The sequence below is a fragment of the Macaca fascicularis genome, chromosome 17 (assembly GCF_037993035.2).
Source record: "Macaca fascicularis isolate 582-1 chromosome 17, T2T-MFA8v1.1".
NCBI classification, from domain to species: Eukaryota; Metazoa; Chordata; class Mammalia; order Primates; family Cercopithecidae; genus Macaca; species Macaca fascicularis.
In genome coordinates, this window is record NC_088391.1 from 11436646 (window position 1) to 11460512 (window position 23867).

The 23867-nt window shown below is 38.6% G+C and overlaps 1 protein-coding gene across 1 annotated transcript in view; it reads left to right on the forward strand.

Moving 5' to 3' along the window:
• Positions 1-3779: 3779 nt before the first annotated feature.
• RXFP2 (relaxin family peptide receptor 2) overlaps positions 3780-23867 on the forward strand; it is a gene marked incomplete at its 5' end in the record, with an annotated part of 71858 nt that continues 51770 nt past the window's right edge. The window contains 2 exons of the mRNA XM_005585595.5: positions 3780-3849; positions 23478-23624. Of these exons, the coding sequence (XP_005585652.3) occupies positions 3780-3849; positions 23478-23624 (217 nt within the window). The remainder of the gene's footprint in view (positions 3850-23477; positions 23625-23867) is intronic.

Here is a 23867-nt window from a genome sequence, read left to right on the forward strand (position 1 = left end):
TTGATTTTAACCTGGATAAAATGTAGGGGTTTCAATTAAGGATATTTTTATTATGGAGCTTGCATTTCTTTTGCAATGGTGCTACAGGACACCGCCTTTCATAGTCTTTAGCCTGATCCTTCGAGGAAGCTCTGGCTTAGCTCTCAGATTTGGCCACTGACTCAAGGCCTAAAAGTTGTAGTGCTGCTATCTGCATTTTTTGCAAACCAATCTTGCCTTTTACATTTGTTTACTGTGCTCCATTGCCATTTCGGCATTTGGTTTTTATTTTTGTCATGTATTTTCCCTTTAGACTCGATTCCCCTCATTCTGAAGACTCCAGAAATGCAACAAAATTGTTTTATGCAGGAGCTATTACAGCATTTTCAAGCAAGAAGTCTTTTCAGTGTATCTAATCTACCATACTGCCAGTAGTGGATGTCTCAGGGTTATTTTTTACTCTGGGTTCGTGGCTATGCTCCTAATAGTTGAGCTTGCCAAGACTTGAAATTCCCAGACAAATGGAGCATGACTTAAATTATTTTAAACTTAGAACATCAAAATCAGAACACTTAAGCCCAGGCATGGTGGCTTATGCTTATAATCCCAACACTTTGGGAGGCTGAGGTGGAAGGATTGCTTGAGCCCAGGAGTTCAAGACCAGACTGGGTAACATAGGGAGACCCCATGTCTACAAAAAAAGAATACGAAAAATTAGTGGATGTTGTCACATACACCTGTGATCTCAGCTACTCAGGAGGTTGAGGTAGAAGGATTGTTTGGGCCTGGGAGGTTGAGGCTGCAGTGAGCAATGATAACACCACTGCACAAGACCCTGTCTAAAAAAAGAAAAAAAAAAGAAACCCTTAATTTAGACTTTCTTAATCAAAATGGACCCTGTGCCAGAACTGGTTTGCTCAACTGATGGACACACTATGTTGACTATGCTGATGAGATTAGGTGATTGCTAGGTTTGCTGTGCCCACAGGGTGCAAATAAATCTTACTGAATAATGACAATGCTATAATCTCACATATAAAGGCTAATATATAGTTATAATCACAAATACTTAGCTAGTATGGCCGAATTACTCAGATTTTACTATAACTTGATTTATGGTAAGGAGGCTATTCAAGGGAACATTGCCATTATTGGCCTGCTATCATGAGCTTGGGATTTGGATGTTTATTATTCTATAATTTATCTTTTTGAGGACAGATCTTACCTATTCATATAATTTGTTCTTTGAATATCAGTATGTCTGGTTTCCCCCAAAACAGAAAGTGATACTAACTGCTAATGGATCAGGTTTGGTGAATAAGAGGCTATATAAAGTGAAAAGGCTATAGAAGTGAGAAATGTTTACAAGGCTATACTCTCACTAAGCAGAGTAAGTGTTTAGTAAATATCTTAATTGAAAACATTAATTTGGAAAGATAATGAATTATGCCCTATATAAAAAACAATCACGCAATCATGAAAATGTGTTAAAATTAGGGTTTCTGACCATTTTTAAATAAATTATGCTCTTGATTTAAGAATTTTATATTTAACAATAGTTTCCAAGATGTATATAAAAATGACAGTAGAAGCTAAGAAAATGTCTGCGCCCTCCCCCCACCACATAGAACTAGGTAATTAATGCTTTCAGTAAATAAATGCCCTTGAATTAGCCAGAATTATATTGAATTGTTTTATACAGTAAATAATATATTCACATGAGCTTTTATAGTATTATTGCTAAAAGTAAGGGTCCTACCAACAGGAGACTGGGATGAAGGGATGAGCTGATTCAGGCAAGGATCAATAAAACACACTTGTGCAGATTCAAAGTTAATTATCCAGTGAGGATTCAGTTTGCACAAGTCTTTCGTCTCAGCTCTGCATGAAGCACTCTCTGGAGCCTCCTTACCAACTGTGGCTCTAAGAATAGAGTAAATTCATTCACTCTTATTTAAACACATATATTATATCCCTGTGTAAATGTCAATCATTTCAGTTTCAGTACAAAAGACTGGATATTCGCACCAGATAAGTCAAAGTTAAAACATACTAAATAAAATGGTATTTCAAAGCTTGCATATTCTACCTATAAAAACCAGTGAGCCAAAGATGTTCCTATTATTTATAATTATTGATTCCTGAATGTTTGTGTTAATATATTTCAAAGATTAACATTGAAAAGCCTCACAGAAAGGAATAACAATACCATGAAGAAATCTAAACTAATTTCTTTGACATCTTGACATTTCTTATTTCTCCAAAAATTACATTTTCATAGAAAATATATTTGTACTTCAAATACACTTATGATGGACAATTCATGGTATTTAATTGCATGGTATTTATTAAAAACTCATGCTCAAAATTTCAGTACCAGAAACTAGCATCCATCATCTCGACAGCAAAACACAAAACGTGAGAAAAACTAATCATTCCTTTAAGTGAAATAAGGTAATTTTTACCTAAAAAGGCCTCGAGGTTAGTGAGGGAAAAAAAGATGCTTGAAATGTAAGAAAAGATCTTGAAGTATTTCTTTTCATCTTTATTCTCTCTGTTGCTTTTTCTTTTGATTTGAAAGATCAGATGAGACCACATATAAATGTATCTGGGAGGTGTCTTCGGGAATTTAACTCACTTCTTAAAAAGAGAAAAGAACTAAATACATTATGTGATAAATACAGTATTTTTTATTGTAAATTCTGTTTGAATCCTTGTTCTTTCAAAGGCTACAATGAAAGAAAGAACAAGGAAAACCCCATATTTTATGATTTGTGATGACAATAGTCACCACAAGATAGTTTTTTCAGTGTTGTTAGCACACAGTTAACAACAATATATAAGAGAATCTGCATCGTTCAGTCACAAAATCTTCTCTCCAAATCAGAACTACAAACTGTATTCTAGATAGATATTTCCCTGTTAGTAAAATATAAACTCAGACATGGAAATTCTACATCTTTTTGGAGAAGTCTTAATGATTACACTGGGATCAACAGAATCCTACAGCCAAAAGTCCCTTTTTATACTTTAACTTGTACTAACTATGCTGTTGAGAAAGCTGCTTTCAGGATGTAAGAACTAAATTATTAGTGTTTTCTAATAGGTGTGCAATACAGAGCTGGAAGGAAGAATAAAATTATTCACTTCAAGAAAAAGGAATATGATTATGGGGGAAGTATGTGAAGTGAAAATATTGTATGAATGTTTTACAGTAATTATTTAACACAACACCATATATTTAAATTATCTTGTTATACATCATTTGAAAAAATGTAAGTACATTTGAATAGAAGTGGGTGTTCTTTGTGTATCTGTAAGTAAGCAGCTTGTTGACATTTGTTTATTGCATGAAAATATAATTGTAAAGAGTTTCATAGCCTATTCAGTGTAAGCCTATATCCTTCATATTTAAGAACTTCGATATATGTTTGGATTTAAATAACAGCAAATTGTTGTACATGCTTTGGAGGAAAAAAATTTTTAAGTGATTAAAAAATATTTCTTATCGAATAATATCAAAGTCCTATTATACTTCCTTTTACACACCATAATGAATTAGTGATCAAGAACACAAGTGTAGATTTAAACTAAAAGAAACAAAAAAGAAAGAACAAAAAAGACAGCCTGCATAGTGACAAGAATCCGTCTCCCCTCATGCCAGTAAAGTTCTAGCTGTGAGCATGCTCAGAACATGGGAGGCACTGAAGTTACTACATCAGAACTCCTGCTGAGGTATGAGGAGGATACGTCTAATAACTCAATTGCTGTAAACCTATGATTATTTTTCTGCTTTTAAACATCTCTTCAGCCTCAGATTGATTACAATGTTCTTTCTACTTCATTTCATCGTTCTGATCAATGTCAAAGGTAAGGCTGCTACTTTCTCGCTTTAAATGAGTGCAATTCCCAAAGAATACATTTCTATGTAGTTCTATGGCAATTGTAAAAAATGTGTTAGGGTGTTTAAAAAAAAAAGGACATCAAATTTGCCTTGTATTTGTCATTACCTTTCATTGCTTTTAGTCCCATACAGCCTAGTAATTTTTAGATGCAACAAATTTTTCATGGAAGCATGCCTTTGTATGTTATTAAAGCTGTAGATAAAGTACGTCAAAAAACAATGTTGACTATATCAATTAAAACGCAGAAAATATTTTTGGCATTTGTTTTAAAAAGTATGACAAATTAATAAACTAAAATTGTGTTTTGTGGAATTTCAACCTGTTGAAATATGTCCATAAAATTCATGTACTTGTTAGTAACTATCTTGCGTTAATGTAATTAAACTGGGAACTCCAAAGCCACAGGCAGATCTAAAAAACAGTATCCGTCTCTGAGAGTAAACCTCTCTAAAATAAAGTTATTAAATGTCTATAAAAGTGCATTTACTTAGATAATTTTCTTTTGCTTTTAATTTGTGGAAATTTTTATTTCAGTCAAACTCTTAATTTTCAAGTCAGCACCATTTTCATTGTAAAGCTCACCAAAAAATAAAACTTAAATCTTCACTTGCTTTTAAAGAAACAGATTCGTTGTCAGCCTATACATTCATAAACAACCTATTAATCATACCCAAGGTTTGCTGAGGTTTATTATTCAAAAATGTTTATATTTTAATTCATATTTTTTCTTAAAGAATTTTGATAAACCTCTGAGAATAAAGGTTAAAATTTGAAATTGTTTTTATTTTCTGAAAAATTCGTTTTAGGTTTTTTAAATATTCAGTTTTATTAAGTGAATTCCAAGTGAATATTTTAAATCTTGAAACAAAGTGCAACATTTAGGAGGAATTATTTTAAAATTTCTAACAAACAAAAGATTTTTAAAAGATTTAAAATATCTAAATTTTATTTTGAATTTAAAAGAATACTAAAACTTTACTTCAAATATTTAAAATACATATCTCCATACACCTAGCATGACTTTTATTTTATATTTTAATATCTCTTACATGAAAAACTTAGTATTAACTAAGAAGAAACAATATATGAACTCACCTGGCATGCAATACAGTTGTAGCAAGCAGTCTATTGCTTTATTTAAGGTCCTATTTAAGGTCCTACTTCAGAAGTTCATGTTCTATCCACATTTGAATATTCAATTGTATACGATTTTAAGAATATATAGCTACAAAGTAGTTTCTTGGATTTAAGACAAGTCATAGAGATCATCTGTGCCCTTTAAAAAAATATTTAATTTACAGGACTGTAACCATAGTTTAACCAATTTTACTATATTTTTGCTTTTACACATGATAATGCATTTAATTGATTTTGCTTAAACCGTTTATGAGATGAAAAACATCTACTACTAAAATAACATTTTGTGATTTACCATAATGTAAAGTCACCCTTTCAACTAAAAACAAAAATTCAATTAATAATTGTCGTTTGATTTTATTTCTAAGTAAAAGCCGTATTTCAAACTCCTAGTACCAACCTCACAAATATTTGTTGATTAATTATAATCTCTGGGAATTTTTATTTTCGAATTTTGTATTACAGTTGACTACTAATTTAAACATTTATGTTTAAAATGATTTCTTTTCAAAGCAAGATACATTAATCAATGCTTTGACATTTTATTTCTACTTATACAAATAATAGGATTTGCTCTATAATTAGTAAAACTTTTTTCTTTTTCACAATAAAATTGTGGACAATTAAAATGGTAAGGCTTTTCATAGTAACCAAAGAAAGTTCATTTAGAATTGCCTAAAAGTAAGAGTTGTCTTTTTAATTTAAATAATATTTGTGATAGACTCTTAGACCAGATCTAAACAAAACAGAAAACTAGAAATGATGTGATCATCTGCTCTCCTCTGACCATCATCACTCTGGAGTGCCTAAGGAATGAGTGACTGACTGCCTTAAGCTACAGGCACTAATAGACAACTACGCATAACGTATCTTATTATTATTATATGTATTTTATCATTAATTTATTCACTGTGTATCTTTGTTAACCAGCTTCAAACTACTTTTTAAAAAACATTTCTTAATGGACAAATTAAGAACCATATTACAAATAAAAAACATGGGCTTATGTAGGAAATTAAAAGCATGAAGTATTAAGGCTGCTATTTGGTAACTACCAATTATGTTTTGTGGAATTTCAACCTGTTGAAATATGTCCATAAAATTCAAGTAATTGTTACTAACTATCTCGCATTAACATAATTAAACTGGGAACTACAAAGCCACAGGCAGATCTAAAAACAATGTCTGTCTCTAAGAGTAAACCTGTCTAAAATAAAGTTATTAAAAATAACTTTAAACTTTTAAAAAACATTTCTTAATGGCCAAATTAGGAACCATATTACAAATCAAAAACATGGGCTTATGTAGGAAATTAAAAGCATGAAGTATTGAGGCTGCTACTTGGTAACTACCAATTGCTACTTACTCAAATAATTTGCTTAACCTCCAAAACAGGTTATCCAAAATTGGGCCTGAACAGTATTTTGAGGGGAGCAGTGTTTGACTGCCCCCTAGTGGCCAAGCTCAAGGCACGCCTGGCATGGTCCTTTCTTAGGGATGTCAGTTTCACTTGGCCACTCTGACTTGAGAAAAGGTTTTCCATCTGAATTTTAATTTCACACCTTTATATTCATGCTGTGGACAGTTGTGAAAATCAAGTATATTTCAGGCCAGTCATCCCAAAGACTGACCTGCTTGCGGGCTGAATGAAGTCCACTGTGAGGGAGAAGGAAAAAGATTGGGAACATGGGAGTTAAAACCTTTAGAGACGTGTTATCCCAGAAGATGCCAGCTAAATACATCTCACAACAGATGCTTACTTGTGTGCTCATCTTACTGTGAATAAATATGACCAGATGTAATCAAAGAGTTTTAAGGCCTCTCACTGGAAGTGACAAAATTGCCTGCCATGTGAATTTTAGAGGCAAAATTGGGATGCTGCTTTCTAATAGGTTGATATTGAAAAATGGCACATTTTCTGGCCAGGCACGGTGGCTCAAGCCTGTAATCCCAGCACTTTGGGAGGCCAAGACGGGCGGATCACGAGGTCAGGAGATCGAGACCATCCTGGTTAACACGGTGAAACCCCATCTCTACTAAAAAACAGCCAGGCGAGGTGGCGGGCGCCTGTAGTCCCAGCTACTCAGGAAGCTGAGGCAGGAGAATGGCATGAACCCAGGAGGCGGAGCTTGCAGTGAGCTGAGATCGGCCACAGCACTCCAGCCTGGGCGACAGAGCGAGACTCCGTCTCAAAAAAAAAAAAAAAAAAGAAAAAGAAAAATGGCACATTTTAATTCCGGAATATAGTAACCCAAATAAAATTCAATTAACAAAGAATGGTTTTGTATAAATAGTTATGCAACAAAAACTGCACCTAATTTTTAGGAGTACATATCTATTTAAGAGCCCAGAATGGCTTGGTTTACTTATTTGGTCAACATATAACTCAACATTCTTTGGGTAAAATGAGTGTGCTTGTTTCACATGTGAAGTAGTAGTGGAATTAGAGGCCTAATTATCTACAAACAAAAAATAAGCTTCTCATATGCTTTACTCACCTGTACTTCCAGGTGTTTTGTATGTATTTTTAAAAATTAAGTTTGCAATGAAGGTCAATGTTGCTATCAGAAAAGTGCCCTGAAGCCAAAATAAAACAGCTGATTCAACAGTCATGTGATAAACAGACTTCTGAGTGTTTTAAGATGCAAAAAGAATTGTGATTGTGGCCAGGCGCGGTGGCTCACACCTGTAATCCTAGCACTTTGGGAGGCAAGCAGATCATTGAGGTCAGGAGTTCGAGACCAGCCTGGGAAACATGGTGAACTCCCATCTCTATTAAAAATACAAAAATTAGGCAGGCATGGTGGTGCACACCTGTGGTCCCAGCTACTTGGGAGGCTGAGGCAGGAAGAGTGCTTGAACCTGAGAGGCAGAGGTTGCAGTGAGCTGAGACCGCACCACTGTACTTCAGCCTGGGCAACAGAGCAAGACTCCGTCTCGAAATTTAAAAAAAAAAAAATTTAAAGAATTGCGATTGAAAATGTAACTTTATTACAAAGTAAAAAGCCTTTACAATATGTTCAGCGTGACTGATAAAGTTCTAGCCCTCCTTTCCCATCGTCCCCCTTCCCATTGTTCTGACACAGGCCCTGTCCAAGCCTCTCTCCTCTCCTTCCCACCTTTATTTATTCTCCCCTCCTCCCTGCCTTTGCAGGAATCTGTCTCAGATGCTCTCCCGGCCTGTCTTCCCTCCATTTTCATGTCTCGCCCTTCTACCCCCATCCCTATCTTCCTGGTGTCCTCACCTCTGAAATCTCCCTTCTGCTCTCCTTGGGTCTGCTCTTCAACTCTCTTGCTCTCCGAGTTCCTATCTCCTCCAGCTCTGCCTTTGTACTGGCTACATCACATTCTTGGTAACTCTCACACCTGCTCCATCCTAATTGGTCAATTCTGGCTTTTCATTTCCACCTTGGAATACCTCTATCCCTCAATTTGCCCCCTTTCTCAAGTATTCCTCTCTCTAATCACCTCCTGTCTTTGCCGAGCTCCCTCCCCAGGGGCTTCCTGGATCTTCTTTGTCTCCCTCTTTTGGCCTTTGCCTTCTTTCTATTATTTGTCTCTATCCCACAGTCTCCTGGCCTGACCAGTGGTCACCATGTCTGTTGCTTGCTAGAATACACGCCCAAACACCACCAAATGAATATTGTATCTCTGTATTACTTCAATACTGGTGTGCTGTCTTTTTCTAGGTCCAATGATTTGTCTACAATTCTAAAATCCAGAAAGCTCAGAAAACTGAGTTGATCACCTTTGCCTACAAAATCTGGTCAGAATTGGCCAGGAGCTATTTAGATTCTTTATGCACTTATTGTAAAATTTCATACATTGTGCTATAGAAAAATGTTCATGTGCTTGGTTATGGAACTTTGCCCCAAGCCAGTAGGAAATGTTACATAGTTCATAGCATATGCATTAACTTTCTAAAATCACAAAAATATGATAAATTCTGCAACATATCTCTCCAAAGGGTTTCTGCTTTGGTGGTACAGATCTCTATTAGCCATGCCCCTCTACAGATCACCAACTGTTCCGTGCCATATTATTCTCGAGTGGTATAATGGCTATTTTATTTGCCCAAGGAAATTCAGTGTTAATAGAATGTGTCTGATGAAGGAAAGATAATTTTAACTAATTCTCCTTTTCTCTGATTCCAGTTTATTTTCTATTCAATCGCTAGGTTATTTTTTTTTTCAGTGACTATATTTTTTATTCCGGTCATTCCAATTATGTTTAAAGCTGTCTGGGGTTTCATAAACTTTCATTCTTATTTCATGATATCTTCCTTCCATTAGTTCTTTGAGAATTTTAATCATGCAGAGTTTAAACTAGTCTTTAAAGCTCTATCAGCTGGGCGCGGTGACTCACGTCTGTAATACCAGCACTTTGGGAGGCTGAGGTGGGCGGATCACCTGAGGTCGGAAGTTTGAGACAAGCCTGGCCAACATGGTGAAACCTTGTCTCTACTAAAAATACAAAAAATTAGCCGGACATGGTGGCGCGTGCCTGTAGTCCCAGCTACTTGGGAGGCTGAGGCAGAAGAATCGCTTGAACCCAGGAGGTGGAGGTTGTGGTGAGCCGAGATTGTGCCACTGCACTCCAGCCTGGGTGACAGAGTGAGGCTCCATCTTAAAAAAAAAAAAAAAGTTCTATCATCTCTTTCCCAGGTATGAATTCCCCCTTTTTGTGGAGCCCTGAACATTTCATAAATTTGGAAGAATGCTTCTCCTGCATGCAGCTCCTCAAAGTAGTCTCAAAAGTAATTCCACATAGCCCAGGGAGTGTTCAGATCTGAACCGTCATATATGTTAGCATCTCAGAGATTTTGCCTGTGGGTGATCCAGTTCCAAATCTCATGCCCATTTGCAGCGGTATCACCACAGCTTCCCCTACTGGCCATGAGCAAGCATTATTTAAATCATAGTCTTTGGTGGTCAGAGTTATTCCATACCCCATGCATTGTCAGGGGCTCAGTCCCAGCGGTTGACTTCATGCAGATCCCAGCCTCTGCCAGTTGGGCTGCACTAAGCCCCTTTCTCAAACTGGCATTGAACCCAGCTCTGATTGTTTCTCCAGTCCCAGCTCCCTGCAGAACAAGTGGCTTTACGTCCTCTCGCAACAGTGCCTTTTTCTGAATTCATGTTCTATGAAGAGCTTTCTCTTCTATAACCCAAATGTGTTCATGGAAAAGCATAGTATCAGTGTTTTCTGTGTCTACGGAAGAGTATGATGTGAGAGCATATTCAGGGTTTTCTCACAATGGACGACATTGATCCAGAAGTTCAGCAAAGAAGGTAGCTTTTGTCCTTCAGATTGTGCATTTTTTTTTTTTTTTTTTTTTTTTTTTTGAGACGGAGTCTCGCTCTGTCGCCCGGGCTGGAGTGCAGTGGCCGCATCTCAGCTCACTGCAAGCTCCGCCTCCCGGGTCTACGCCATTCTCCTGCCTCAGCCTCCCGAGTAGCTGGGACTACAAGCGCCCGCCACCTCACCTGGCTAGTTTTTTGTATTTTTTAGTAGAGACGGGGTTTCACCGTATTAGCCAGGCTGGTCTCGACCTCCTGACCTTGTGATCCGCCCGTCTCGGCCTCCCAAAGTGCTGGGATTACAGGCTTGAGCCACCGCGCCCGGCGAGATTGTGCATTTTCAAAGATAGGACATGGGTGAACGTACACACACCAGAGATCTGGAGTCGTGAAGTAAAGTGCTACACAAACGTTAACAGATTAGGAGACGGGAGGCAGCAGAGCAACAAGGATGCTGGATTTGGGGTCAGCAAACCCATGTTCAAGTCATAGCCTTGTTCAAGTTTGGCCTTTGGCATACCAAATAACTTCTCCGCTTCATCCGCAATACTTATATAATTATCGAGTTTCCAAGAACCACTTGTCATGATGTCAGAGACACAGATTCCACAACTCCAGCCCCTGAGGATTCAATAGCTCTATGGTGGGTCATGGGCTCTGCATGTTTAGGAAGCGGCCCAGGTGATTCTGATAAACCTGTTCAATGGACCATACACCTGGAAAAACTGGTCAAAATAGACATGGGCTTTTTTTTCTTTGAGGTGCTTATTTTTGTTATATTCATTGTGTGTGCCAGGATGGATAACTGGATTCACCTGGATTGTTTGACGCACTAATTCTACTTGAAATGGTGTTTCAAATTTGGAGGCAATAAGGACAAATTAAGTATTTGGGAAGAGAATATCTGAATCTACATTGTTTAATTATCAATATAAAGTTTCTTAACAATTAGTATAGTTCAAAAACTGTAATTAATATGCTAGTTTACCTGTAGAGCAGTCTTGATGTTAATTACCACTCCTGCCTTTAAAAGAAATTAATAAACTCATAACACAAATGGCTAAGGAAGAATCTCTTCTGGTTTGGGGCCAGATTCTATTTCTTATTGGTCACCTGGCTTTCATTATCCAATTTTTTATTCGATTATAGCTCAGCCAGTAGACATCGGACAGGTCAGTGCCTCTCTCTCTCTCTTTTTCTGTTATTCACACCTTGCCTGGGACATTCTGTTTCAACCCCATAGGCTAAAAAATAGTGTATCTATTGCTGTAGATATTTCTACTCCTAATTTCCTTTCATGTAAACCCATGTTATATAAGAGATGTAGAAGATACTGATTCTCTTTCATTCTGCCTTAAGAGCCACCGTAAAAATATTCCCTTAAAAGCCTCAACATTCAGTCTGAGGGTGAGATGATATCTTTATGTAAACTTTCTTATACATAGGAAAAGGATAATAATCTACACTGAGTGTTACGGGAAAACTCTTTTCCCTTATTTGAAGCCATTTCCTTTTTGGCTGTTTCCTGTTTCCCACTTTAAAACGCCGCTCTTACTGTAATAACTAAAGTTAAAATTAACCACTTGGAAAAATAAGTTGCTCTCCCTAAAAGCACAGGGTTGTGTACATGCTGTTATTTTTGTTCATTTTACCTGTGAATTGTAAGTTTTGAAAACAATAAAGCATGAGAAAATTACCTGTGCTATGACCCGATTCTCAAAATTATATGGGCCACCTTACTCCAGCCTACATAGACTCCAGCTAAAAAATTACGAGAGGCCCTTTGCCACCGCTCCTCTTCCCTAGAAAATGGCTTAAAAAAAAAAAAAAAAAAAGAACATGGTGCCAAGCAAGTTTTTCACTTAAAAAACTGAACCATTGGTGTAAGATAAATGAAAAAAAGAAAATGAGCATAAACTTCTATCATATGCACTCAACCCACATTGACATCATCATCAGCAGACGTATGCCCAAGTTTGGCCTAAGCTTCTGACATGGATTAGCACTGAAGCACTGATGTGCTCTCCACTCCCACATATGGAGCTTTAGGTCTATGTGGCTCACTTACAGAAACAGCATTGCTATTCCTGAAAATGTTAATTAAGTTCAGACAACAATTTTTGAGGCATCTGCTTTACACTAAGAACTGAAAACTTCTCTAGCCATTGAATCAAAATTATAAATTCCATTATTTTTAATGGCAAAAACTGCAATTTGTTTTGCACCAGCTTAATATACTAATAATGACATGCTATAAATACTACATAGAGGTATGTGCAAGATGGTTTGGGTAGAAAAAAGGGAAAGTTTGTACTGAGGAGTGGTTTTGAAGTCTCAGTAAAGTTTTTGCAAAAATGACTTCTGAGATGATTATCAAAGAAATAGGAAATACGGAAAACAGAACATGCTACAGTCTTAGTATCTGGAAATACAGAGAATAGAACATGCTACAATCTTAGTATCTTAATTATCTTAAAAGTTAGGGCTGCAAAGAATGTTTTCCTAACTGAATACAAGATAATTGTAAAAAGTGAAGGAGAACTGTCCACTGGCCCTGCTTGATCTGAAATCACTTTGGATGTTGTAGTTTGCTCATCTTCAAGACTATATAGTACGTCATCGAGAAACATTCCAGAAATGTTTATCCATTTTATTTTTCAAAGACACTTGGATTGTTTCTGGCTTGGGGTTATTGTGAATAATGCTGCTGTGAATGTTCTTGTAAGAATCTCTTGATGTACATGTGCATGAATTTCTATGGGCATTTACCTAGAAGTAAATCTACTGACTCGTAGGGTTTGCACAACTTCAAACTTAGTAGATACTGACAAACTGTTTTCCAAAGCAGCTGCTCCAATTAACACTCCACCAGTGTATGAGAATTTGCATGATTTTACATCCTCACCAAATAGTGTATCATTGGGTTTTTTATTTTTAAATTATATCCATACTAGTAATCTTAGTGATATTTTATTGTGGTTTTAATTTGCATTTCCCTGATTATGAATTAGATTTAATACTTTTTCAGATGTTTTTTGTCATTCAGATATCCTCTTTTGTTCAGTACCTATTCAAGTCTCTTGCCCATTTTTCTATTTACCATTCATTTTTTTCTTTATTGATTAGTAGAACATCTATACGTTTGCTGATTACAGACCCTTTGCAAGTATCCTCTACTCTGCAACTTGTCTTTGCACTCTCTTAACGATGCCTTTTTAAAAAGACAGGCCAGGCATGGTGGCTCAAGCCTGTAATCCTAGCACTTTGGGAGGCCGAGGCGGGCAGATCATGAGGTCAGGAGATCGAGACTATCCTGGGCAACACGGTGAAACCCCATCTTTATTAAAAAAAAAAAAAAATTGCCAGGCGTGGTGTTGTGCACCTATATAGTCCCAGCTACTCGGGAGGCTAAGGCAGGAGAATCGCTTGAACCCGGGAGGCAGCAGTTGCAGTGAGCCAAGATTGAGCCACTGCACTCCACCAGTCTGGTGACAGAACAAGACTCCATCTCCAAAAAAATAAATAAGAAGATGTTCTTAATTTGTATATTGTCTAATTTAAGTATCTTTTCCTTTATGATTAGTGCTTTTATTTGGTTTTTCTTCTTTGTAGTTTCCTTAATACATCTACCTCACAGTCATAAAGATTTTTTCTTATGTTATCCTAGAAACTGTATTGTTTCACCTTTCATATTTCATCCTATTATCTATCTAGAATTGAGCATCACCTCACCCCACTGCTCTGTAGTACAAACGTTTACATGTGTGTCTGTCTTTTTCCAAACTTTCTATTCTGTTCCATTGGTCTGTCTTTCAATGTTTCCACCAACATCACACTGCCTGAACTATTGTACCATTATAATATGTCTTGCCATACAGATAATGAGTCCTCTCTCCTTGTTCTCCTTCTTCGATGGTAGCCTGGCTCTTCGTGTTCTTTTGCATTTCCACATGCCTTTGAGAATCAACTTACCCATTCCCACACACATACTCCTGGGATTTTTATTGAGATTTCTTTGAATCTATAGACTGATTTGGGGAAAGAATGAACATCTTGAAAATATTGCCTTCCACTTATTTAGGTTTTTAATGTCTTTCACTAATAGTATATACTTTACATAAATGTCTTGCCCACTTTTTTTAGATTTATGCCTAAATACATGATACTGTTCATGCTATAGTAAAAGGTGTGATTTTTAAAACATTTCATTGTCTAATAGTTGCTGAAATATAAAAATACAATTGACTTTATAGAAACTTTGCAAAATTCACCAATGCTAAAAATTTATTATTTTAATATTCACAGTTATATTATTTATGAATAATTACAGTTTTATGTCTTCTCTTCCAATATGTATGCCATTAATTTACTTTCCTTACTTAATTCCATTGGCTAAGCCCTCCAGTACAACAATGAATAGATATAGTAGTAGTGGACACCATCAATCTCAAAGGGAAAGCCTTCAAAACCTCACTTGTATGCTGTGGGATTTTATAGATAACACTTAATTAAATCAAGTAAGTTACCTGCTATTTTTAGTTTGCATAGTTATTTTAAAGTCAGGATCTGGCAGTTCCATCTCTGGAACCTCTCGTAAACAGAGTTAAAAACAAGTGACAAACTGCAAGAAAGTATTTGTGAGTTACAGAACAGAGGACTAACCTCCCTAAAGAATTCTGGTTGCATTGCCAGATTCCGTTTTCTCACACGTGGTTCCAAACACTGGTCCTGACTATTGCTGTCAGGAATGAAAGTTTCACTGTCTCATCAGCATGAATTAGATGAAAAACAATCTTTTCAAAGGAATACATTTTTCATAAAGCCAAATGTATTCCTTTGAAAAGATTGTCTTTTCTTCTCCAGATACATTCTCTCTAATTTTTAACAATAAAATACTACTTTTCTAATAAATCCATGTTAAAATATATGGTAACTCGGAGTTTTAAAATCATCCTTATTTGACAAACTAAAACATCAGTAACTTTTGGCAGGTTTCTCTAAATTCTTTAATTGAATTTATTTGGTCTAAGAAATGCAAAAATCTAGAAACTTCTGATCTAACGCATGTTAGAGATGTCAGCATATTGACAAAGAAAACGGAGCTGATGAATTAAGGAGATAAAGAGGAAGAAAAGGAATTTTTAGAAAATATGGAGGAAAAAAAGCTTTTAACCTGGGGACCAAGGTTGGATGTGTCAAATGCAGAAAACCAAGCAAGATGAGGACTATGAAAGAGCCATTGGATTTAGCGTCAAAAAGGATGACAGTGATTCTGGTGAGAAGAATGTCAGCAGAGCAGCAAGGTCAAGGTGGAAGCTATGGATTTAAGAATGAAAGTGTGGTAAGGAAGTGGAGATATTGACTTACTTGTACGGTTCTTCTGAGAAATTTAATTGTGAAGGGGAGGAGAGTATATCTCAGTTTTATAGGCAGGCAGATATAACAGGATTTGGGTTGGTTGACTGGTTTATTTGTTTTGAAGATGGGAGCTGTACAATAGAGAGACAAAGATACTGAAAATAGCTGGGTGGGGTGGCTCACGCCTATAATCCCAGCACTTTGGGAGGCTGAGGTGGGTGGATCACCTGAGGTCAGAGTTCAAGACCAGCCTGACTGACATGGTGAAATCCCGTCTCTACTAAAAATACAAAACAAATTAGCCGAGTGTGGCGGTGCATGCCTGTAATTCCAGCTACTTGGGAGGCTGAGGCAGGAGAATCACTAGAAACCTGGAGGCGGAGGTTTCAGAGAGCCAAGATCATGCCATTGTACTCCAGCCTGAGTGACAAGTGTGAAAACCCATCTCAAAAAATACATATATATATGTGTGTATATATATATGTGTGTATATGTGTGTGTGTATATATATATATATAAAATATAGGAAAGAAAGGAAACAATGCAGAGTCTGAGAAAGTGAGGTCGAGTGGAGCACAGAACATAGATGGAAGGCTTTACTATGGGAAGGACAAGAGGCCTTCATTCTTTGTGCATCACAAAAGAATAATCCAGGGACTTGGTCTAGTCCTGTGCAGTTTCCATACACTCAGCACGAGCAGTCTAGGTGGATGGTACCCACGCTTACATGAGGTGGGTCCTGCCCAAACACATGCTGCAGCCTTGGATGCAGGTACATTCATAAGTTGATGTGAATAGAATCTGGGATAATTCCCACTCAGAGGAAGAACAGCCAGTGAAAGTTCCATGAAACATAGCAGTCAATGAATCAGAGAGGAATTAAGGGACCAAGGTAGCACCTTCTCTTCACATTTCCCAAACCAAGTTCCCATCGGGCTTCCCCTTGCCTGTCTCCTTCACAATCCCCCTTTCCATGGTCTTCTCCCCTTCACCCACCACACTGCTCATTCTCTCCATTCACTCGCCTCAGGCAAGCTTTAGGAAGAAGGTAGTCTCTCAACTCATGTAGAAGGAGATGAACTTTACATACTAATAGATAAGATTTTTAACCTAAAATAATGCGTCTCTAAAGGTGGAGGTTTGGCAGTTTACCAGTCAGCAGAAATAATACTTTTGGAAGGGAAGTCTTCCTTCTTCCCTTAAATCCCTTATAACCCACGAACGGCCACAACTTCTGTTTGTGACCCACATAAAGGCATCCAGGCAAGCAGGATGTGGGGCTGACATCCATCCCTGGTAAGGATGATGTTGGCAGTTTGAAATTATCCTTCTTTCCAATATAAATCAAAATGTATTGAGTCTACACTCTGTTCCACGAAGTTAGGCATCATTTCCCCAAATCTGTCTTTCTAACATCAGGCAGTCATCAGAAGAAGGAGGGGGCAATATTTTCTGCTCCCCCCACCGCCGAAAAAAATCTGTGAATAGGGTCCTGAGGGACTTTTGCCAGCATAAAGTAGTGGCTTTGTCTCAGAAGAACATGACAGAAAATAAAGGTTGGGAGAAATTCCGTTAGGGCAGGAATCTCTGAAATGGAAAGGAGGTGGGGTAAATACATGTGAGTGAAACTGGATCAAAATACTGAATATAATAATTGATGTAGCCAAGAAACACCATCCAGGCAGGGAGTACCAAACAGCTGCATGAAAGGGTAAGATCGCCAAGTTTGGAAAATAACAACAACCACCACCACCACCACCAAGAGGCCAATTTCTCTTCACCTACCTTAACATAAAAGCCTTTGCTCGTTTTCTTCAAGCAAACAACAAATCATCTACCCAACAAAGGTGGACTTCTAGTAAAATTCACTCTTCGCAGAAGTAGGGAGGGCTCCGGCCAGGTGCACTCAACTGATGGAGCTGCTTCACCTTGGCTTCTCAGTGGAGCTGCCCAGGATGGTGCCACCCCCATCAGAGATCCCAGCCCCTGAGTGTCAGTAGCAATGGACACTGTCTGCCTTGCTGACGGACAACAAAACGCAATGCATAGTAGGCACTTAGTTAACACTTTCTGGATGCTAAATGAATGTTTCCTCTGGTACTGCAGTTAGTTGGCTCTCTGGAGCAGATGGCACAGGCTTCTCTGGCAATTTCTATAGCCCCCCCTGCAGCACCATTGCCATCCCTGGTGACCATGTCGTCTGACTTGGGTTAAACACCACCCCACCTTGGCGATGCGCTCCTCCTTGGCCTATATCCCCCTGGAGCCATCGTCCCTGGTGTTAGAGCCAGAACATCTGGCTGAGAGGATACAGGCTTTCTTCAGCTTTATATAGGACTAGCATTGGCAGAGAAACAGAGAAAGCAAAAAGAGACTTGTATATCTCCATCAATTCTTAAACTGAGGACCTGAAAGATGATTCTCACCTGTTGTTTCCCAATAACCCAAGGGAAGTGTTGATGGGCAGCAAAAAATAGCCTTGGGCAGCAGTCCAGTTGGCTTTAAAAGGCCATCTGAACGTCATTTTAAAATCTATTGGCACAGACACGTCCAGAATATTGACCAGAAGACAGAAGAAGGACGATTACTGAGCAATTCTCTTTTATATGTTCGAGCCTCCACTCAGCTGTGTGTTTGGCAGGGGTCCCATGGAAACCACTGCAGAAGCCATCAGCACTGCTGTGATGCAGGCATCCTCCATTTTTACAATCCCCAGGCTTCAATAAAAGCTGTCTCTTCCCACTTCCACAGATGGCAGGAAGAACAGACAACAGAATACACTTTCTACAGATAGCTAGTGATGCTTTTTTCACTATGTACCAAGTACAGCAGGGGTTCTAATTATTATTTAATTTGTATAATGACAGAGCGGAATGATAAATGAAGTGCATGAAAGACTAAACAATATTTTCTCATCAGAATAACAGCCTAAATCTGCTGCCTTGGGAAGCTTAAATTTTGAGAAGGGTTCTTCCTTCAATTCCTTTTTTTAAATTTCTAAATGGCTCATGAATTCACATGTTCATTTAAAAAATTACTGAGCACCAAGTAAGACACTAAGTTAGACAATAGAGATAGAGGTCACAGAGGGAAAAGGGTGGGGAATACATTGTATTCATTTATTCTCCTTATATATAAAACATTTGTGTTTTGAAATGTCTTCAGGAAGATGCCACTCGGGTGGAAAACGGAATTACGAGAAATGCAGTTGGCAGGTTCTATTCATACATGTTCAGTCTCTTCCTCCCCTTCTTTGTCCACACTTGCTAGATGCAACTCAATTTTTTTTCTAGGAAAAAGGAAACCATCTTGACGCCTTTTATTTGTGACAGTTGATTGCTTGTTTGCCCCTGTCACCTAGACTTTCTGAATATGTGAGATGGGCATTTAGTTAGGTCCAGCCCTCAAAGAACTCACAGTCAGCCGGGCACAGTGGCTCATGCCTGCAATCCCAGCACTTTGGGAGGCCAAAGCGGGTGGATCATTTGAGGTCAAGAGTTCGAGACCAGCCTGACCAATATGGTGAAACTTCATCTCTACCAAAAATACAAAACTTAGCCAGGTGTGGTGGTGTGAGTCTGTAGTCCCAGCTACTGGGGAGGACGAGACAGGAGAATTGCTTGAGCTCGGGAGGGGGAGGTGTCAGTGAGCCAAGATTGTGCCACTGCACTCCAGCCAGGTGACAGAGCAAGACTTCATCTCAAGAAGAAAAAAAACAAAACAAAAACAAAAAACAAGAAAACACAACTCACAGCTATTTTTATAATAAATCCTGGAAGGAAACACCACATGCCACCTTCAAAGGATCCTACTCACATCGCCTCACCTCTCTATTTCAAAATTCTCTTTAATTGAATGCTTAATCGTTTCTTCTAAACATTAAGAAAATATTGTTAGGAGGCTGTAAGGACATTTTCCTTGGTTATTTATCATTTACAGTCCTCCTTCAGCTTTCAAAAGAGATTTGAAATAAAATAAAAATCATACATGTGATATGGCTTTTAAGATGGAATAACATAAAGAAGTAGGGGAAGCTTTTATTTTGGTCACTATCTTTCAGAGAAGTCACATAAAAAATCTTGAAATGCTGAGGCACAGCAAGCTTCCATTTTACATAGAGCTTCCTTCCTAACATTCTGTTTTCTTACCTTATATGGAAATTGCCTGTGTGCCGACATTAACCCAGGGTTACTATGGGCCAGGCGCTCTCCCCACTTCATACGCATCAGCTTGTCTGTCCCCGAAACACACCCACAAGGGAGATGTTCTCATTAATTCTATTTTAAATGTGAGGAAACTAAGATTTAAAGAGGTTAAGTAGCCTGCTCAAGGTCACATGGCTAGTGAGTGGCAGAGAGAATTGTAATCCAGGTTTGAGTGTCTCTGAGGTGCATTATCACTAACGAATGTGTTTAAATAGTAGGTCACATCCCATTAGGGGATCATGAAATCAACTGAGAGGCATGTGATCCCTTCTCAACTGAATAAGATAGAATAGCAAGGATCAAAGCTCATCCCACATAACTTTAAAAGAGTGATATTTCAGGAAAATTTTTTTCATTACGTGGATGTGGGTGTGGCTGTGGGATGAGGGTGCGTGGGTGTGTGCTAGTGTGTGTGGGTGTGAGAGTGAGTGTGCGGGTGTAGGTGTGTGTTGGGAGTGTGGTTATGGCTGCGTGTATGCTGGACTGTGATATAAAATACATTTCTAACTGTAAATTACTGTCTTAAAAAAATTTCTTTTTTTTTTTTTTTTTATTTTTTTTTATTTTTTTTTTTGAGACAGAGTCTTGCTCTGTCGCCCAGGCTGGGGTGCAGTGGCCGGATCTCAGCTCACTGCAAGCTCCGCCTCCCGGGTTTAGACCATTCTCCTGCCTCAGCCTCCCGAGTAGCTGGGACTACAGGCGCCCGCCACCTCGCCCGGCTAGTTTTTTGTATTTTTTAGTAGAGACGGGGTTTCACCGTGTTAGCCAGGATGGTCTCGATCTCCTGACCTCGTGATCCGCCCGTCTCGGCCTCCCAAAGTGCTGGGATTACAGGCTTGAGCCACCGCGCCCGGCCACATGTCTTAAAAAAATTTCTAAGCCACTACACGTAGATATATTGACTCTCTCTCTCATTCATGTTCCAAACACAGGAGGACTACTCATTTTTATAAATCTGCCTCCTACAGAAATCTTTACAAGCAAGAAGTTGAGGGATTTAAAATCTATGACTCAGTATGCCTCTCCCTGCGTGAACAGGCTTAACAAGCCAACCCCAGTGCCAAGGAGCGGAGAAGTCTTCCTAAAATAGTCACAGATTTGACTGGTCTTATGCCTAGCTGCCGAGAGTAAATCTTTCATCCACTACTGCAGCAATAGCGAGACAATAATTTTTGCTTTTGTAAGAACAAAACGCCAACGAGCAGGAAAACATCCAAAAGCCACGCTCTGAGTCTTCCTCCTCAGTCAGAAAAGACCCAGAGGTTGTGGCCACACCAGCCTCCAAGAGTGTGCACCAGCATACCCGGCTGCCCCCAGAAAGGGCCAGAGGCTCTGCTTTTCTGTGCTTGCTGGATCTCCATGGTCATCAGGACTAAACGACTCAAGCTGAAATGATATACTCATCCTCCCTAATGACATCACTGAAAGCTTAATGTGCACTTGTAATTCAGACGTAGCTTTAGTGCCTAAACTCCAACTCCTGCCCTTTAACAAATGACATCTTTGTTAATGAGAGCAGCAGGTTCTACCTCCTTTAGGAGAGTCTCCTGAGGGGCCTCAGGGGAACACGTCTCTCTACAAGGCAGCATTTGCTTGGAGGGCTCAGGCCTCACAAGGGCATTTTTCCCAGCAATCAAAGTAGACGTGCCTTCATGTTCTCAGTCATTTCCTCATCTTTATTTGGGGATATTAATGCCAACTGTACACAGTTGCCATTAACATCAAATCAAGTATCTAGGAAATGCCCAGCACAAAGTAGATGATGTTCCTATTAAAGTTTGTTCCTTATCCTTCTGCTATGTTAAAAATATCGTCTCCCACACAAACCCAAGGGAATCCCAGGTCATGATGCCAGCCTTCAGTGGCGTGGTTAGGAGCACTTTGCCCACATCCCTTGCTCCTTTCAATGAATCATGCCAACCTATAGCCATTCTTGTGTCTACACTCTCCTTTCAATTTCTGTGAAGTTCCAATTTTTTTTTTTTTGAGACTGAGTCAAGCTCTGTCGCCCAGGCTGGAGTGCAGTGGTGCCATCTTGGCTCACAGTAACCTCAGTGCCCCAAGTTCAAGCAACTCTTCTGCCTCCGCCTCCTGAGTAGCTAGGACTGTAAGTATATGCCACCATGTCTGACTAATTTTTTTATTTTCAGTAGAGATGGGGTTTCACCATGTTGGCCAGGCTGGTCTCAAACTGCTGGCCTCAAGTGATTTCCCCACCTCGGCCTCAAAGTGCCGGGATTATAGGCGTGAGTTACTGCACCTGGACAGAACTCCTTTTTTAAAAATACATGACTTCCGTAATTTTATTAGCCAACTTACGAACATGTCTCTTTATTTTCTGAAAAGTATTCTCTCAAAATTGAAAGAATATCTCTTACATCCAAATTGCTAGAATTGTTTTGGTCATCCTATCCATAGATATAATACTTTTGTAAATGTCAATTATATTTCCTTTCTTTAATTTCTTATTCAACTCAGCAGTTATTCAACTCTCATTGGTCTTCTCTTATGTACCCTGCACCAGAAGATTGTTTTTAACTAGTCCCGATTTATGCTCCTTGAAATGCAGATTCCTAAATCGATTGATAGTCTCCTAGTACAATGGCTAAGGGTGGGCCTACGGAGTCAGAGGGACGATTCAAAGCCACGCTGTGTCACTTCCCAGATGAACCACTGCACGCAAGATATTTAACTTCCCTAATCCCAAAACATGAAGGATAATATCGCCCATACCATAGGCTGGCTGAAAGATTAACAATGATAACCACTGTGTGAAGTGTCTGGCAAACAGTACACCCAGTAGACACCATAGATGAGTGTTCAATGTTCAATCCTAGTTTCCCTCATTCTAATGTGTTTCTGGATTTCTCTCTAACTCACACTTAAACTCTCCTTTTGCAGGTATATCTTTATCATGTCACCTCAAATCTTTCTTGTAAAAGATTAACAAGTAAATAAATCTACCCATTTGACCCTATTAGCTCATGGTTTTACCTTTCTGTTTTCAAGGGTGGATGACTCCTTGATTCCATACAAAACTAGGACAATACATCTGGTTTTGTTTATGATTACCTTGTAGAAGTGAATTCAAAATGAACCCTGATTCTGTTCTTGATATAGCTGGTATTCGGTGTGATTATGGCTGTTTAAAATGTTATCATTGGCCGGGCGAGGTGGCTCACACCTGTAATCTCAGCACTTTGGGAGGCCAAGATGGGCTGGTCAGGAGTTTGAGACCAGCCTGGCCAACATGGTGAAACCCCGTCTCTACTAAAAATACAAAAATTAGCCGGGCGTGGTGGTGCACATATGTAATTCCAGCTACTCAGGAGGCTGAGGCAGAAGAATTGCTTGAATTTGGGAGGCAGAGGTTGCAGTGAGCTGAGATCGTGCACTCCAGCCTGGCAACAGAGTGAGACTCCGTCTAAAAATAAAAAATAAAGTTGTCATTAAGAATATTATTCAAAGAAATTGTGCACTAAGAATAACACCAGATGAACTCAACTCATATAGTTCTTGTGAAAATTAAATGGGATAACACAGAGAGAGCTTGGCCATGGTAACACTTTTTTTTTTGCCCCTCTTTCATGTAGATTTTGCACTGACTCAAGCTAGCATGATCACTCCTTCATGCCAAAAAGGATATTTTCCCTGTGGGAATCTTACCAAGTGCTTGCCCCGAGCTTTCCACTGTGATGGCGAGGATGACTGTGGGAACGGGGCAGACGAAGAGAACTGTGGTGAGTGCTCCCCTTGTGTTCCTCACTTTATGAACACCCCAAAACTGTGAGTCCATTGGATAATGATTGTGATAAACTAGGAAAACTGATTTGGTTTTCTGTAGGGACTCCCTTGGAAACACAAATAATGACTCCCCGATGTATTTGTGCTAACAACCTGAATTTTTGTATGTTGAGGTTGCTTAAGTCAGAAATACAGTATCATAAAATGTTATATTTTATAAAAATAAAATTATATTTGAA